The sequence below is a fragment of the Aulonocara sp. 'chitande type north' Nkhata Bay genome, linkage group LG7, assembly GCF_057382095.1.
Source record: "Aulonocara sp. 'chitande type north' Nkhata Bay isolate Kocher_YH1m ecotype deep benthic linkage group LG7, A_spYH_male_GT1.1, whole genome shotgun sequence".
Classification (NCBI taxonomy): domain Eukaryota; kingdom Metazoa; phylum Chordata; class Actinopteri; order Cichliformes; family Cichlidae; genus Aulonocara; species Aulonocara sp. 'chitande type north' Nkhata Bay.
In genome coordinates, this window is record NC_141350.1 from 57,928,631 (window position 1) to 57,947,940 (window position 19,310).

Here is a 19,310-nt window from a genome sequence, read left to right on the forward strand (position 1 = left end):
TTTTCAGGCTACATTTACCATCAATGATTTTACCTTCATACTATAAGTATGGTGTATCCAATTTCCTTTTTTTTTTTTTTTTTTTAGGTGCCTTCTTGTGAGGGTTGTCTGTTTTCCACATTCTGCAGTCGTAAAATACGACTTAGAGGCGGATATTTGTTTTACTTTATGGGCAACAGTTGTCTGCCCTTGTTCTTGCTCGTGACAAAACTCGCCTCCTGTTGACAAAACTCGCCTCATGGTTTAAACTGAGAAAAAAACTCTTTCCCACAGAGGGGGGGGCTTTAATAAACTTATTCGAATATGAGCTTTTTCCACTAAGGCTTATTTTATGGGGAGATGTACGAAATTATTTACCGGGTTACAAGCAATGATAATATCGGCTGTTGACTCCTCAGCGTCATCATTTTCTGTCTATTGAGAAAACCCATTGTAAAAGTAATGAAGAAAAAAACTCTACCGCTGTCTCATTCCTCCTTGACCCGCGGTGTGTGTGTGTGTGTGAAACAAGATCGCCTGTCACGGCAATTATGGTTTGTTTTTCAGTCCCTTGTAAAAAGGGACTCTCAAAAGGAAAAGTAGTATTCAAAGAAAAGTATTCACTAAGGGATATTTATTCATTTTTACACATACGGGGTAGGCAGCCTGTAGGTTACAAGCGGATAGAAAGTTCTTCTTTTCATCACAAGCTATGGTGTAGCCTAAAAATGCAATTTGTTGCTAGGCTGATCATCTTAAAGGTTTTTTTTACTGCGTCTGTATTATAGGAAAATAAAATACTATTGAAAGAAACAGTTCTCTACAGGAAGTCACTCTTTTTTTCCCATTACAAGCGCCGGTGCAGCTTAAGAAAGTAAAATGACATCCGCTATTGTAAAAAAAATAAATAAATAAAATACAGAGAAAATTGTCATAATATTGAAACAGAATTCAAACTATGAGTTTGTGGAAAACTAACTGCCGCTCTGTCTCTCTATACAGCACAGAGTCAACTGCTGCTGCATCACCCCTATGCTTCAGCAACCATACCCCTCCCCTCATGCTTAAGGAACATGACGCATCAGGTCTGAAAATGACTAGACACTTCCGGAGTATTTCCGGTAGGGTCGCAAGGTCTGGATCGAGGCCTTCCATAGTAAATATGCTGTATTTGAATATGTCATACTCAAAGCCTTCTTTCCGCGGAGCGGCGGTTGCTTCGGATCTGTTACTGTATACGGGGGTGTCGCTGATAATCGGCGAGGACCACTCGCTGCTGCTGCCTCCCATGCTAGCGGCCTCGGGAGAGCAGATCTCTTCGCCGTCCAAATACACAGGAACGCTGCTGGGCTGCAGAATGAAAGGATCCATCTTGCGTCTGTGCCTAGAAATTGTGACGGCCTCCTCTCTGCTTTTATTCCCCTCCCCTGCCGCAGACCCTCCCTCCCTCTAAAAACTTTTTTCTTTTTTTTCCAACAACAGGTGGCGCAACAGGTGGCGCAACAGGTGGCGCGCTTCCGGGGGTTTCCCCCTCCCTTCTCCGGATGCACCGGGGGTTTCCCCCCTCCCTTCTCCGGATGCAATTCGTCACGCTTAGGGGATCAAATTACACACTTCCGGGGGGGAGGGGGGAGGTCAAAAGGTCATGATTAGGGTCATCAATCAAACTGAATCAAATTTTGTCATAAGCTGTATGGGAGTATCTCTCTACTGTATATTCCTGCCTCTCCCTCAGCCTGGTTCTGCCCAAGGTTAGAAAGGAACTTTTCTTTCCACTGTCAACAACTGCTTGGTCAAAAAGCATAGTTTGTTTGTTGGAGTTTTCTCTCTACCATTGCAAGCTGTTTACCTTACATTATAAAGCCCATTGAGGTGATTGTTGGCATGATTTGGCACATTATAAATCAAATTAAACTGAACTGAATATCACAGCAAACCAAAAGAGAAAACTACTCATTAGGTAGTTCAAACAACAAAATACATAATAAGAAAGAAAGGTCAGGATAGGTAAAACCAATGCGTATGGTGATTTTGACAATTTAAATTTAAATAAAAACAGGTGGAAACTGCCTAAACTGTGTAGAGAACTACAGTCCCTGAACATCAGACTTTTAACTATGTGGTGTCATTATTTCAACCATCAGCAATACAAAAGCCTGACTCTGTAGGTCTGTTAAATACTCCTGACCTATCACAAACTCAAAACAAAACAAAAAAAATCCCCATAGTGATGTAATTCAGTGTTAAACATTTTCCTGTTCACTTTTTTTAAAAATTTATTTGTCATATCCTAAAGGTTTTCCAAATGTAGTCACTAATTGTGCAAACGCAGTAGTCATTCAGTTTGCATCTCAGTATCTCTTGTATCAGTTTGAACCACATGACAAGTGTTCTGATCCTACAACAACCATGATTTCCACAATGCTTTGCAAACACTTTATTACACAAATAACAGTTACTGAAAATAGTACTCTTGCAGCAGAACCAGTGTGTCACAACTAATATTACAGCATTCACATGTAAAACATGGCACCGTGTTAGGAAATCAAACATTATGATATACTGAGGATAAATACAAAAAGAAGTGGTGCAGACTACATAAAAAAGGAAAAAAGAGTAACTGTAACTAAACCTCAGAATCCTGAACAAACTTGAATATTTTGAATAAACAGAAGTCTTCCTCCACTATCTTTGAGCTTCCAGTATGTGCATGAAGTGTGTTCAGTGAATTTTCCTTAATTAATACACATTAATTTGGACTTCACTTGTTCCGCACTGCTGCCATCAGACTGAATATGTCTTTATTGATTTTTACATATAAATGCTTTTATTGATTAAGTCAGAACACCCAGTTGGTTTAGGCTGCTGGGTAGAACAAGACAAAACAAAACCATATATATTTTGTGTATATATATATTTATAAGCTGGGTTTAGCGTTATTGAAACTTGAGAAGTGGTTCTTCTAAAGCAGGGGTAGGGAACTCCAGGCCTCGAGAGGCCTGCAGGTTTTAGATGTCCTTGATCCAACACAGCTGACTTAAATAGCTAAATTACCTCCTCAACATTTCTTGAAGTTCTCCATAGGCCTGGTAATGACCTAATCATTTGAGTCCGGTGTCGTGACCCAGGGTGAGATCTAAAACCTGCAGGACACCGGCTCTCGAGGACTAACGTTCCCTACCCCTGTTCTAAAGAATGATTAGTGCACAGAGATTCAGGTATATATGAATTTATACACTATAAAATTTTCTGAAGGGAAATAAAATCACTATGATACAAGCTCTACTGGCAGCAATTTTCATCCCATGGTATGTGTTGTTATGGCACGTGATTAAAACAAAAGGCAAGACAGATGCAAAGAGGCACAGGATCATGTGTAAAAAAAAAAAAAAAAAAACTGATCCAACTTAAGATTAAGTGAAAAATTGAAATGATAATGAAACGGTGTAAAATCATTGTGTTTAAGGGTAGAAGTAACCATATGTCAACCACTAACATGGTGACGATAACAGTGTTTGCGTCGTCCACTACATTTCCTTTTCAATGCAACAAGCACAATGACCAGCAAAAGTGGCAGTAAGTAGGTTACCATATAGATAACACAATAACTGAAACTGCAAACAAGATCAGATGTTTTAAATTTGGGAAACTTTCCCAGAGAAAGCAATCTTTTATGAACAAGTAATTTATTAAGTGATATTATCAAATCATAATATAGTGACCAACAGATTGAATAAACTGATTAGAGAGGCTGGCTGTGTGATTGGCTGCAAACTGGACACATTTGAAGCATTGGTTCAGGTTGTCACCATTGTCCATTATGGATAATCCTGACCAATCACTGCACCAGCTACTCTAACAAACAGATTTAGCTCTGCTGCTACAAAAACAGATATAGGAAATCTTTTATATGCCATCTCCCTCTATAACACTATATATGTCTGACCATACATTATTATAATTATAGTTAGTCATTTCAGTGGCTGTAAAAAAAAAAAGAATTTCCCAAATACAGGATTAAAACATTTTTTTCTCATCAAATCTCATATGCAGTGGGTTTCACCACACAAGCAATTTTTATTCAAGTGAGTGTGATATTTAAATGCATCTTGTGCAGTCTCTGTCTGGTCTTGCGTATTATTACAAACATTTCATCAACTGTTGTTGTGATTTGGTGCTGTATAAATAAAACTGAAAAAAATGAATTGACAATATTTCTCTATTTCACACTTCAAATCAAACAATATCACATGAAATGCCACTTTTGCTAAAAACTTGACAAACAGAAAAATGACAGAATTCATCAGAGTATTTTTTCGCCATGAACAGCAAGAATATAGCTGGCGAGGAAGCCAAGTCCATAATGACTAGAGTGAGAGCTACATTATGGTGCAGGACAGTTGGAGGCTGATTAATCACCATCAAGATGAATCCTTTGTTAATAAAACAAAGGGAATGCATGTTAAAAAAAAAACAAAACAAAAACACTGACTTTGAAGGCAGACAGCAATCTAACATCAGCCTTTAACAGCTAATGGGGAAACGATCTCATTCTTTTAACAGATTTGCATTGTTATTTTAAGGCCAAAACCAACTCCAGATTTTTCAAAAATATTGTTAACAATCTCAGTAAAAGCAGGTTTGATTTGGGGAAATGAAATGAGTGACACTGTGACATGAGTAGATTATGCCAGAAAAGACTGTATGAATACCATAGCTGAATTAAATAAATAACTTATCAAAATATTTTTACATACAATAACACACACACACACATTGGCAGCTGGTACAACAGTTACACATGTGATGAATAACTACATCAGCGATTTTAGCAGAAGGTTGGTGGAAGGTTTGCAGTTGGCCCCAGAACATCTAAGAGGAGGACTGAGGCGGCGGCAGAGCAGAGTATTCCTCATTTTCAGAGTCACTGCTGTCCTCATCATTTCTCTCTTGGTCACTGCCTTCAGTACTCAGCTGGTCAAAGCCCTGACGACTATAACCCTTATGGGATGGAAAGAAGTTTCCCAGATTCAGACTGCCCACTGCTTTACCTAGTAAAGGTTAAATACCAGAGAGGAGGAAATGAAGATGTCAATATGACGATAAAAATCTACAGATTTAAGAGAAATAATTCTCAACTTAGAATGATGGCTTCAGTTTACACACTGGCAGTGCATTATATTGAGGATATTCATTCATCCCTGTGTAAAGCTATGGTCAATAAGATGATGACATAAGAGAGGCTCTATTTTCATTTTCTGAAATGTTTTCTAGCCTGGTCATGCCTTCAACAGACACTAATGAAGATGAATGAACACTGCTTTAGACATAATGTGGTAAAGGAAGGGGCAGAAGGGGGTTAAATGTTAAAAGTTTGTACATATGACTGACATTTTACAATATTTTTCCTTAATAATGGTTTAGTATCAAAACATTTTTTTTTAAAGAAGACAAAAGAGAAGAAAGAAGGAAGAGTGATAACCTAAATTTGTGTTGGTTACAAGTAAATGGGTCTTAGCTAAAACAAAGTCAATAAATGATCTTCTCTCATAGCCTGTCGGTACTGCAAAACTATTGTTTTTTTGTGACAGCTGAACTTTACAGTATGAGCATACTACTGGAAATCCAGCTGAATATATTCGGTAGTTAGTATATCTGACAAATGAAAAAAATACATGAAGTATCTTAAACCTTATATTAAATAAAAACGAAGTCTGGTATTTATTAAATATTTAATGTAATGTAAACAACATACCCCTTATTTTTCCCAAAATGCCTCTCACCGAGCTGGGTTCAGATTTGACCTCATGTTGATCTGCAAATGTTCAACAGTATTACCTTTAATGTTCATTGACTGTTAAGATAACCAAAGACAAGAGAGGAAACAGAGCAGAACAATGTGCACTGACTATAGCAAGAAGACAATGCAGTCAACAGTAGTTAAAATGGCCTAATTTCTATCTCATTTGTTGTTCAATATTAAAAACGAATGGATTTTCTGCACAGACTCCCATGGGTGTTTTCATACATACTTTTTTTCCTCCAGGAAATGAAGACTCCTATGGAGATCACAACAACCAGAGGAATGAGCAGCAGGGTGGTGATGATGACTGGGAGTACACGCTCTCCTTTGTTAAGCTTAGCTGGACTCTTCCTCTCTTTGTCTGCCTCTAACTGTGGTTGAGTTTTTTGGACCACAGTTTGCTTCTCTTGGATGGCTGCGGTCTTTGAGGTGTCTTGCTTTACCTTAGTTTGGACAACGGCGTCCATTTCTATAGTGAGAGACATATTCTAGTTATCAGTGTTCCTTTTACACCAGTTCTGTAAAGCCTCAAAGATCCCAGCAACCACAACTGATAAGTGTGTGGCTGTAGCTCTGGAGGTAGAGCAGGTCACCTACTGATCAGAAGGTTGGTGGTTCAATCCCAAGCTCCTCCAGTCTGCATGCCAAGTATCCTTGGGCAAGATACTAACCCCAAGTTGCTCTCCGATGCATCCATCGGAGTGTGAATGTGGTTAGACAGCACTCAGTTTGGAGACAGTGCTTGTGAGAATGGGTGTAATTGGGTAAATGTGAGAGAGTAGAAAAGCACTATATAAGAATCAATCCAATAACAAAGGTATTTTTATCACAAGCAATTGTGTCACCAGTCAACTGTGACGACCTTATGATACGTTACTTCCTTTGTGATGCCAGCTGAAGCAAACCTTTGATTCCTAGGTCTAGGCTGCTGGGGGCTTCCGATGACGAGTGTTTCTTATTCACTCATTTGTTTCACTCACAATGTGCTTACTGTTAGGAATAAAATGATTAAGTAAAGCTGTTTTTGTGATTTATATACATTTTGCAATTGTGACCATTAAGAGTTGGCACTCCATGTAATAAGGGTCAAAAGCATCAATTCAGTGCTATGATTGAATTGAATATTAGTTATTATTAATCTCTGGCTTTCTTCCACAGTTTTTCTTTGTTCCTCCTCATTCTTCCTCTCACCACCACGCAGATGGCTGCCTCTCCTCTTTAAAAAAAAGGGAGTTTTTCCTTTCCACTATTGCCAAAGTGCTTGCTCAAAGCGGGTCATCTGATTGCTGGGGTTTTCTCAGTAGGATACAATAATCTATTAACTGGTCTGTCTGATCATTATATGATTTTAACTGTTAGGAAATTGACTAAAAAACAACTGCAGTATTTTAGTACAAACAACCCTGGCCATGTAAAGACATTTAATCCCAAGTCTGAAACTGTAAAACTTGAACAGGAGTTTGCAAATTGCAATTGGGATCATCTTATAAAAATAGATGATTAAATTTGATAAATTAGCTTTTTCAAAGCAAGCAGATGATTGGTTTGAGTCGTATCTTCTTCAAAAGAGAGCAGAGTGAGGGTTGATAAAGGAAAGTCATCCATGTTGGAAAATAGAATGGGTATTCCTCAAGGATCTGTTCTTGGCCCATTGCTGTTTAGTTTGTTTAGGTGATGACTGGCGTCTTACTACTGGCAACGGCTCTATTCATCAGACTATCCTACCTGGAAGACGGCAGAAACCCATACACAAGCCGAGATAAGAGATGGACACACGACAACTTCCATCTAATGGACATGATACAAGACTAAATCTATCTGTGGATGAAAATTGCCTGATACAGATACGTGCTTAACAGGACCACAGAGAAAGACTGCTACGTGTGCTCACACATAAAGAGCACATCAAAATACCTAACCATATATGGGAAACACGCTGGAACACGTGCACTAATTCTGATCTCTGATCACACCTTCAGAATGACTTGTGTAAACTGCACATCAACATCAACATCCTCATCCAGGAAGGAACGCTCTCAGAATTGCTGTAATGCAACATCGAGTAGCACTGGACATGATCCTGGCTGAGAAAAGGGAATTGTGCGTCTTATTCAACACCGTGTGCTGGACCTTCATACCAGATAATGTACATTCTTTAAACCATGGCTTCAGATGCCATAGAGACTGTTGATCGGCGTTGGACTTTTCCTGATTTTATTTTATTTTATTTCATTTCATTTTGTTTTGTTTTATTTTATTTGTTTTATTTTGTTTTGCTTTTCTTTACTTGTATTATACCTTGTTTAAAGGCTGTAATCCCATAGATGATAAGTTTATTACTCACAGCATATGCAGATGTACCCGAACCGATGAAGATCATGAAGTCTTTCTTTTCCTATTTGTAATATGAAGATGAAGTGCAACTAATGATGTAATAACTGTAAATGTGAAAGACAAGTAGTTACTTACTGATGACTAGTACATTTCATTCTCTGTTCAACAGGTGGGAATGTCAAGAGATTTTTGTTTTTACATAATTTGATCAGCTTCATGAAATGTGTTTTTCTTGTTTACTAAGCAATCTAAATGTCTATGTGACTTTTCACCTAATAACTTCTATGATGAACTTATCCAGCTACCGAACCACTTCCTGTTTTTAGAGAACAGATGTAGAAAAGGGAAATAACCCGTTGCTTTGAGTCTGTGCAAAGACCTGACAGGAAACTGCAGGTTTGCAGAGCGTGCTTTTTCAGAAGTGAAGCTATAATCTTAAGTGTGTATGCGCTGATTCTGTTGATTCTGAGTGATGTTGTTATTTTTACACACACATACACACACACACACACACACACACACACACACACACACACACACAGACATGTATAAAATAAAGTACGCAGGCAGTTGCGGCGCGCAATTCGCAGGGTGCGTTCGTTGCTGCCCACGCGTGTAAAAACGACTGCAGTGTTTGTGTTTTCTAACTCAGGTGTCTAAGCTGAAGAATTACAGGGTGATTTAAAGAAATCCCCTATCAAAATGCTTTGCCTGCCAGTTGTCCAAAAGCAGTGCTGGGACTAACACGTTATTAACTTCATCATTATTGTGGTAACGAGCACGGTAACTAGTTATTATACTAAAATCAGGAACGCGTTAGTCGTTACTGGGATTTAGATAGGGTCATTGTTCATTACTTTGTGTGGTGGCTATGCGGAGCTTCCACAGATTCAGTAACATTAGCAAGTGGTGGAGGCCAGCAGGTGGATGAGGGAAAGGGGACGCAGGAGGAGCAGAGACCTGAGGCGGCCGCGGGGCCGAGTGTGAACTGAACTTCAGGTAAGAAGTTATGACCTGCAGTCTCTCTGGGTCAGATATAAACCAAGTTTAGGTGGAGTTTATTTTCGTTATGCTGACTTTTTCCGTACGGCGTACTAGCTAGCATGCCGGAGTTTCTATACAGCTCATTTTGTTCATAAGGTTAATTATTAGAGTTGCCAATCGTACCGTAAAAAACAGAATCGTCTCGTATTCAGAGAAAATATTACGCGTTTCGTTTTGAGGTGAAAAGGAGCACGGTTTGTCCCGTACTTTAGCTACAATAAAAAAGACACAAAGCTGGAGCTGCACAGCTGCCTCTTCTCCTCTCATTCTCTCCCCTCCCTCTCCCGTTTCTACTTCAGTCACGAAACTGACCAATGATCAGCTGATCGGCTTTTCTCTCTTGTTTGTTTATCTCCTACTTTGCGCTAGAAAGAGGAAACCAGCGGATGTCGCGCTAAACAACAGCAGCACGTTTAAGCTTGATTTTTTATGCAATTTTTGCAAAGCTATATGTGGAAGGAAACTGTGACCTAGGCCAAGCTGATGGCATAAGATGTAAGTACAGCTCATCCGGTTTCATATGCAAAAAAAAAAAATTGCGCTAGCTCACGTGGTTGCAGTGCTACCGGGATTTAAAAATAGTTACGCAAAATGGAGCATGTCCGCTCCGACCGGCTTTAAAGGGTTAATGTATAAATAGGCTGGCCCCAGAGTGTCTTAATAGATACACACAAAGACAAGATATAGTAATTGTATTACTAGGAGCATGGTGAACAGCAACTGCAAGATATCATATTGCAGATCTAAATTTGTTCTTTCAGCATTTTCAATAGAGGCTTGCCATCTGTTGAACACACTTCCAACCAGTGATGGGAATAACGGTGTTACAAGTAACGGCGTAACGAGTAATCTAACTAATTACTATTCCTATCGTTACAACGCCGTCACAGTTACTAACAAGAAAATGCAGTCTGTTACTATTTTTCAACAAACAGACGGTTGAAGCTGTGTTCAGCTTACCGCATCTTATATCAGCTGCACGGAAGTAGCTGACTATGCAAGTAATCTGGACGCTACAGCTTTAACCATCTGCGCGCGCTCCCGCGGACGATAATCACGATCACTGTCTAGCACAACACCTGGAACTCAGGGGGCAAAACAATCGCATAAGTGCTCTTGTTTGACTGAGGAAGAATAAAGTAGTCGTGGTAAGCCAATCACATGACCACTTAAAGACAAAGCAAGAAGATGATATATACCAGTTTTTAAATTGTGTTGATAGGCCACGAGTCATGATAAACAATATATACGCGGCGTTTTTTCCTCAATAGTTTCGTCACGTTTACTGTCTAAGGACAGTGCTAGCAAGCACTCTCTGCTTATGACAAAACAAAAACCAAAAAAACAGGGGAAGTTTTAGGAGTGACGGCGAGAGAGAGAGAGAGAGAGAGAGCAGAAAAAGAGAGAGAGTGAGTTTTATTTGTGATGTTTAGCATGTTTGGAGTGTGTAGTTAATGTGTTGTCTTGCGTAGTTAGTGTGTAGTGTTGTGGATAGTTTTGTGTAGTGTTGTGGATAGTTTTGTGTTGTGGATAGTTTTGTGTCGTGTGTCAGAACAATGAGGCGAGTGCTGTCTCCAGGTAGAAAAAGGAGTGATACACCTGCTGCTGTCAAACCTGCACCTGCGATGTCTTCTTTATTATAGTGGACAGAAATTATTTTTTTGGGAGTGGCACAAATAATTTGTGTGGCATCTTATTGAATGCAGAACAGCTGATTGTTCTGTAAATAGTTTGAAATGGTTATTTAAAAAAATCAAGGTAAAAGGTAAATGGATGCAATAATGGATAACTTTGTTGTTTGCAACACTTGTGCATAGGATTTTAAAATTGACAATTTATACTTGCATTTAAGGTTATGAAATATGATTCATTAAACATGTTCGTGGTTGTTAGAGTATAACCTTTATAAAAATATAACCTTTTCTACTCTGATTTTATGTTTTTTGTCTGATTTTAGATCAATTGTGTTAATACAGTATGTCAAAATGAAAACATAACTGTAAATTCAGACATGTGAGGTTGTGCTGACAAGGATGATACCAAACTAGGCAAAGTAAATAGTTTTTAAAGGTAAAATGTGGAGGGAAAACCAAAAGTAGTTCAAAATGGCCAATTATACCCTGGACCCAGAGGGTTAAACGTTTTTTTTAAAGTAACACAATAGTTACTTTTCAAGTAATTAATTACTTTTAGAATATTGTAACTAAGTTACTAACTCAGTTACTTTTTTGAAGAAGTAGTAACTATAATTAATTACTTTTTCAAAGTAACTTGCCCAACACTGCTTCCAACTACGTAATGATTTTTGTTATTGCTTTTGTTGTTTTTTCATTTATTGTCTATTAATTGTAGTTGTATTTATGATGTATTTTGGTTTTATGAAAATATATGTTTTATTGTAAAATGTATGTATTGTGATTGTAAGACCAACAAGGGACAATGGTTGTTACTAGGATAGCAATAGCTATAAACTTATGTGTGTTACATCAGTTTCATGTTTTGTACTTGGACTATGTTAAACTGCACAGTCCTTTTTAAAGAAATAAAACAAAAGCCACAAATACCATTCTGGTGTAATATAAATAGAATTGAACTGGATTGAAAAATTCCTTGATTCCTTAAAAAAATCCTTGCCATATATATAAATATTTCAGGTCTAAAAAATGGTATATAGCTGTTGAAAGAAAGAGGGGCATCCTAGTTAATGGAAAACGCAAGACATAGGTGAAGGAAAGCGATTTCACAGTTTTTCTGTGATTGCCTTGTAGCCTTCCCTGACAATTTCACTATTTGGAATTCTTAAACTTCCTTTCTTGTAAGTGTGATGGATATCACCTTAACACTGTTTCAGAATGTCCAAAAGCAGTCATGTCATGCTGTGGAATTCTTCAAAGGTTGTAGCAATGGTACATGGTGACCTTAATCTGACATTAATATTCAAAAATATCCCATATAGGCAATGAATTTTGTATTCTGAATGCGATTATAGGCAGCATGGTGGCACGGTGGTTAGCACTGTTGCTGCACAGCAAGAAGGTCCTGAGTTCAACTCTTTCTGTGTGGAATTTGCATTTTCTCCCCGTGTTTGTATGGGGAGCGTGAATGGTTGTCTGTTTCTGTGTGTTAGCCCTGCGACAGACTGGCGACCTGTCCGCGGTGTACCCCGCCTCTCGCCCTATGACAGCTGGGATAGGCTCCAGCGCCCCCCGCGACCCTAAAAAGGATAAGTGGAAGCGAATGGATGGATGGATGGATGGATGAATAAATGAGATTATATACCTTAGAAGACATTATGCTTTGCGCTAAGGCAATGCAGATGGATTGGTTCGTATATAGTGCTTTTCTACTCTGAGCTCCACTCAAAGAGAGAGCAACCTGGGGTTAATATCTTGCCAAAGGATATTTGGCATGCAGACTGGAGCAGACTAGGATTGAACCACCAACCTTCAGGTTAGTCGGTGACCTGCTCAACCACCTGAGCTTACAGCCACCCCCCTTAAGTGCCATCTATACACTATGATTGTGATATGTGAGCGAGTGATATGATTCACTCGTTGCACATTGCTTGCATTGGTTGCTAGTACACATTCCAGTTTCCTATGCCAAAAGTGTCAGTCAACATTTTCCTTTGATCTCATTAGGTCGCAATTTAAGTGGTTGCCTCAAAGTTAGGAAACTTTTAATTTGAAACCTTTTTCTTTTCAAATCACTATTTATTCCATCAGGCATCACTAGAAGTCACATCTTAAATGTCTGTGACTCACTGTTATGAATAGCTGCCTGCCCCTTATGGATTCAAAGATTATGTACCTGCTGCCTCCAGGTATCCAATTACTGACCTTCAAGTTCTTGAACTTCAATTCCAGCTTTCTTGACAGAATGATGCAACTCTTGAAAATAAAAGGTAATAATTAAAACAAAAAAAATAATTGATGTATACAACCTAGTACTACTGTTCATCTGCAAAGCCAACAAAGAAGCAACCATAATTCAAGTCTTATAAGTCCAAAATAAATTAATCAATCAAAATTGGACTTAATACCCAAACATACTGTATGATAGATTTTGCTAGAACAATTAAAAGTTGGCAGCATTATTTTGATGAAGATAAACTTACTCTCTGTTGTAAACTTGTAGACGGATTTGCTGCTGGCATCCCCAACAAAAACACTGCCATCCCTAGTTTCAGCTATATCGTGAGGCATTTTGAACTCCTGCAATTGAAAGAGAAATACAAGTCACTTAAATTCTAGACAACATAATGACCCACCATTAAACTTCTTAGTAGTTTAAGGTGGGTCACATTATTGTGTGGTCCACACAGTAATGTGTGAACCACACACATTACTGTGTGGTTCAGAATGTACGCAATACTTTGGACAACTGCAAACAGATTTAGCTAAAATTTTGTTAACACTGGGATGACGGAAACTCAAGAGTTTTCTATTGCAGGAAAAGCATTAACTTAAACTCTTATCATGGTAATAGAAGCTGAACTGAATCTGCTCATTTCCAGGTTTTCTTCAACAAACTGACTCTTGTTCACTCTTTCAATGATATTGTGGCCCGGGGCATTGTTGGAGGCAGAGTGGTTCAAGGTTAGGTGTGTTCACGGGGATGTTCACTGTAGTATCCTACAGTGCCATTGCTTATTAAATTTAAGGGCAAAATGCATAGAGTGAAAGCTGCAGTTGGTTCGCACTTATTGCATTTCCTGATTCCGGGAACTGGCCCGGGTTTAATAACCTGTTGGGCCATTATGTGACAATGCGACCATGACAGTGTAGTGTCTGCACTGTCCTGGTCCTAGGTCATTTGACCCAGTGTTTTAAGTTTTCTTGTGTTTTGATTTTGTATTGTTATTTATGTTTAGCTCCACTTTATTACTCTTGAGTTTATTCTGTAGTGTCTACGTGGTTTTGTTTAGCTTTTTGATTATAGATTGCCTCTTTTGTCTTTGCCCTTTATGTCTCTCTCTGTGTGTCAGTCTTTGTATATTTTGTCTGAGTTCTTGTGTCTGGTTTCCCTTCCCTTCTCATGTTTCATTCTATCGTCCCCCTGCTTGTGATGTTTATCAATGTTTCCCCAGTCTGTCATGTTTCTCTCGTCTCCTCTCACACTCCCTCGTGCTCTTTCGTGTTCCTTTGCTTCCTCTCGTCTGCCTCTCCTTCACTCCCGTGTCATGTTCCTCAGTTTCCTGTTTTGTCATGCAGGCCTTATGTCAAGAGATTTTTGTTTTTATATAATTTGATCAGCTTCATGAAATGTGTTTTTCTGTTTTTTAAGCAATCTACATGTCTATGTGACTTTTCACCTAATAACTTTGTGATGAACTTATTCAGCTACTAAAACCACTTCCCGTTTTTAGAGAACAGATGTAGAAAAGGGAAATAACCCGAAGCTATAATCTTAAGTGTGCATGTGCTGATTCTGTTGATTCTGAGTGACGTTATTTTTACACACACACACACACACACACACACACAAGACCTATAAATAAAGAATGCAGGCAGTGGCCAGCCGCAGATCTCAGAAGTGACTGCCCACGCGTGTAAAGACGAGTGCAGTCTTTGTGTTTTCTAACTCAGGTGTTTTAGCTGAAGAATTACAGGGTGATTTAAAGAAATCCCCTGTCACCTTACATTTACATGTTTGGTGTGTCTAGTTTTACTTGCCCTGTGGTGTCATGTTAATTCTTGTCAGCTGTGTCCCCCGTGTGTTCTCACTTTTCTCATTAGCCTTCTGTGTATTTACAGTGGCTTGCAAAAGTATTCGGCCCCCTTGAACTTTTCCACATTTTGTCACATTACAGCCACAAACGCGAATAAATTTTAATGGAATTCCACATGAAAGACCAACACAAAGTGGTGTACATGTGAGAAGTGGAACGAAAATCATACATGATTCCAAACATTTTTTACACATAAATAACTGCAAAGTGGGGTGTGCGTAATTATTCAGCCCCTGTGGTCTGAGTCCAGTCAGTTGCCCATAGACATTGCCTGATGAGTACTAATGACTAAATAGAGTGCACCTGTGTGTAATCTAATGTCAGTACAAATACAGCTGCTCTGTGACGGCCTCAGAGGTTGTCTAAGAGAATATTGGGAGCAACAACACCATGAAGTCCAAAGAACACACCAGACAGGTCAGGGATAAAGTTATTGAGAAATTTAAAGCCGCCTTAGGCTACAAAAAGATTTCCCAAGCCTTGAACATCCCACTGAGCACTCTTCAAGCGATCACTCAGAAACGGAAGAAGTATGGCACAACTGTAAACTTACCAAGACAAGGCCGTCCACTTAAACTTACAGGCCGAACAAGGAGAGCGCATCAGAAATGCAGCCAAGAGGCCCATGGTGACTTTGGACGAGCTGCAGAGATCTACAGCTCAGGTGGGGGAATCACCTGAACAACTATTAGTCGTGCACTGCACAAAGTTGGCCTTTATGGAAGAGTGGCAAGAAGAAAGCCATTGTTAACAGAAAACCATAAGAAGTCCCATTTGTCCCAAACTAACACTGCACATCACTCTGAACACACCATCCCCACTGTCAAATATGGTGTGGCAGCATCATGCTCTGGGGGTGCTTCTCTTCAGCAGGGGCAGGGAAGCTGGTCAGAGTTGATGGGAAGATGGATGGAGCCAAATACAGGGCAATCTTGAAAGAAAACCTCTTGGAGTCTGCAAAAGACTTGAGACTGGGGCGGAGGTTCACCTTCCAGCAGGACAACGACCCTAAACATAAAGCCAGGGCAACAATGGAATGGTTTAAAACAAAACACATCCATGTGTTAGAACGGCCCAGTCAAAGTCCAGATCTAAATCCAATCGAGAATCTGTGGCAAGATCTGAAAACTGCTGTTCACAAACGCTGTCCATCTAATCTGACTGAGCTGGAGCTGTTTAGCAAAGAAGAATGGGCAAAGATTTCAGTCTCTAGATGTGCAAAGCTGGTACAGACATACCCTAAAAGACTGGCAGCTGTAACTGCAGCAAAAGGTGGTTCTACAAAGTATTGACTAAGGGGGCTGAATAATTACACACATCCCACTTTTCAGTTATTTATTTGTAAAAAATGTTTGGAATCATGTATGATTTTCGTTCCACTTCTCACGTGTACACCACTTTGTGTTGGTCTTTCACGTGGAATTCCAATAAAACTGATTCATGTTTGTGGCTGCAATGTGACAAAATGTGGGGAAAGTTCAAGGGGGCCGAATACTTTTGCAAGCCACAAATGCAGAGTTGTCCGAAACCAACTCCGGGGAAGAGTAGGATGATTCACCCCACGGAAGATTTCCACTAGAGCAGGCTTGTGACGACACCCTACACCTGAGCTTTTGACCAAGGGATTGAAATTGATGGTAACTTTGTGCGCCCTGAAGCCATGTAGACACATGCTTTGTATTAAATCATTTATCGAGTAAGTCGTGACACTCGCATATGGGTAATGACAAAACTTGGGGGCGAATAATGGCCTGATTTTATTGGCCAGGCATCCAGGTGAATTTGTGCCGGTGGTGTGCATCCTGCCTGGAGCGTCAGATAGTTAAAAATCCCGCCATTCCAAAACCCCCTTTGCTCTCGTTACTATTGATGGAGGTCATGTTCAAGTGCACTTGCATGGACCTCATTGGGCCATTTCACTGGAGTGCATGCGGCTTTGTATTAGTTCTGATGGATTATGCAACACGATGTCCTGAGGCCGTGCAGTTGCTCTTTCAGGTAATCTCCTGAGTTGGTATCCCGAAAGAGATCTTGACTGAACAGGGCACACAGGGCACATGTCTTGCACACTAAAGGAGCTGTAGGAATTACTGGGCATTAAATCTGTTTGGACCAGTGCCTACCACCTTCAGACTGACAGGTTGGTGGAGCGGCTGAATAAAATTTTAAAGTTGGACTTGATTAAGGAAAACTGGGAGGAAGGTCCAAGCCCAGCGAAAAATGAGAAATTCAATACGTCCTGGACCTGAGAGCAAAGCTACACAATCTGGGGAGGTTATGATGGGAGAATTTGCTCCATGTCTAGGAATTTCAGCAGCGCCTGTACAACCTAAGGGCTAACGTTTTCACCAGGAGATAAAGTGCTTGTGTTACTCTCATCTTCTAGCTTGAAATTACTCACCAATTGGCTACATGAAGGGTCCTTCCTTCATGTCACACAGCGACATGGAAAATATGTTTCACTCCTTTTTGCAGCGGCCTTCTTGATGTCAGATCTGTAGCATGATGTCTTGATAGCTCAAAATGCACTAAAATATTTTTAGACAATGTTCCCTAATCACTTTGACCATTCACCATAATTGCCTTCCAGCAACTGCCTACACTTCCCACAAAAACATAAATCAAGTTGAAGGAATACTTGGGAGAGAAGAACCAGAGGCACAGGTACAAGGGGACATAGAAATAGAAGTACTTCCACAGAGATCTTAAAATAGCAGACGCAGGCAGGCTTTTGATTTCAATAGACCTGTTATTAGAACATTTTGGGGGGGAAAGAACCTTTGATTGTATTAAAAAGTGTTTTTACCTTTTTGTTAGGGCTAAAGGTGTCCAAAATATCCTTGGTTGAATAATCTATAACAAAACCTCTAATTGGAACTGGACGAGATAGCGATTCCCCATTTACTGCAAAAATCAAGCCATCTTCACATAGAAGAAAGACAGACACACGCACACGCACGCACACACACACACACACACACACACACACACACACACACACACACACACACACACACACACACACACACACACACACACACAAATTGTTAAGCATGTATACATGTAAAGCAGGAAGAGAGTTGTTGAGTAATAAAATAAATAAAAAGAACTCTTAAAATGAATGCATCTTGGATATTAGTTCCGAGTACGCATAAAGCTTGTAAACACCGGATCTACATATTTTTGCTAGAGGATGTCATCGTGACCTAACACAACAAAGGATGAACATTGATTAACATTAAAAAATAATAATAATATTGAGGACACCACTTAGACTGAAAAGTAAAAAAAAAACTGCAGAAGGTATGCACAAAAATATATTTTACAATAGCTTATTGCAGTAAGCAGCAAGAAAACAAGCTTAAGAGGAAACAATACGACTACTGACTTCTACTGAGTATTCAGTAAACTTACCCCCAGTAGGGCTGTAGGAGATAGCAAACACTTCCCCTCCAAATTCATCTTTTTTAATTTCCTTGACAAACTCTCCAGTTTCTGCTATAAAGCACTGGATGCGTCCATTCTCTCTATCTGCCACACAAATTTCCTTTTTATCAGGAAGTAACACCAGGCTGTGGGGAATATGAAAAGGTATTCGCCTTCTCCTGTCTGATGAGCCTATAGTCCAAAAAATAAGACAAGGTTAAAATAATGTAAATTGTGTCTGGAGACACTATGGTAGCAGTAATCTCTTAACCTTCTGGATCTATTTATGTTAGTTTCATAAATCAAGAAACAGCAATGTTTGCAAATACAGCTTTGCATTTGAAATTGATACATGTATACTCCACAGCTAACACAAGTATAACTAATTAAAATCTCCACAAAAACTTGTGTGGCAGAATAATAAAGAAATTATATTTTATGAGATGTCACCTTAGTGTCTAATACTTCTTACTACTTGTATGGTTTAAGCATTGTAGCAAATAGGCTAATATCCAAGCTTTGCAGAGTGTGTGTGTGTGTGTGTGTGTGTGTGTGTGTGTGTGTGTGTGTGTGTGTGTGTGTGTGTGTGTGTGGCTGGTGAGATACCTGCACCCCACTCAGACAGGTATTTGCCATCAGCAGAGAACTTAATTATCCTGGCATTACAGTAACCATCAGAGACAAAGATGTTCCCACTTTCAGTGTCAACTGCCACATCAGTGGGCTGGCAGAAATGGTTGTTGTCACTCCCTGGTATAAAGGCCTCTCCTAATGCCATCAAGGTTTTGTCTTTGCCATCACTGCTAACTTTTAACACCTGATGAGTATACAAAGTGAAGCATCTTAAACTTTCCCTTTTGCATTTGTGGTCATTTAAACTAAGTTAATTGATACAACATCCGCTTTAAATACGTAATCCTCAAACCTTATTCTTATAGGTAATATACAATTTCAAAATGTCTCCATCTTTTAATTTATTGGCAAATATGAAGT

At 39.3% G+C, this 19,310-nt stretch overlaps 1 protein-coding gene across 3 annotated transcripts in view; it reads right to left on the reverse strand.

Moving 5' to 3' along the window:
• Positions 1 to 2,401: 2,401 nt before the first annotated feature.
• Positions 2,402 to 19,310, reverse strand: part of pam (peptidylglycine alpha-amidating monooxygenase) — a 55,364-nt gene continuing 38,455 nt past the window's right edge. For all 3 annotated transcript variants that reach the window (XM_086301590.1, XM_086301588.1, XM_086301589.1), the window contains exons 18-25: positions 18,924 to 19,134; positions 18,306 to 18,509; positions 17,698 to 17,813; positions 13,278 to 13,374; positions 13,000 to 13,050; positions 6,012 to 6,251; positions 5,735 to 5,794; positions 2,402 to 5,030 (exon numbers count right to left, since the gene is read on the reverse strand). In XM_086301590.1, coding sequence (XP_086157716.1) covers positions 4,852 to 5,030; positions 5,735 to 5,794; positions 6,012 to 6,251; positions 13,000 to 13,050; positions 13,278 to 13,374; positions 17,698 to 17,813; positions 18,306 to 18,509; positions 18,924 to 19,134 — 1,158 coding nt within the window. In that variant the 3' untranslated portion in view covers positions 2,402 to 4,851. The remainder of the gene's footprint in view (positions 5,031 to 5,734; positions 5,795 to 6,011; positions 6,252 to 12,999; positions 13,051 to 13,277; positions 13,375 to 17,697; positions 17,814 to 18,305; positions 18,510 to 18,923; positions 19,135 to 19,310) is intronic.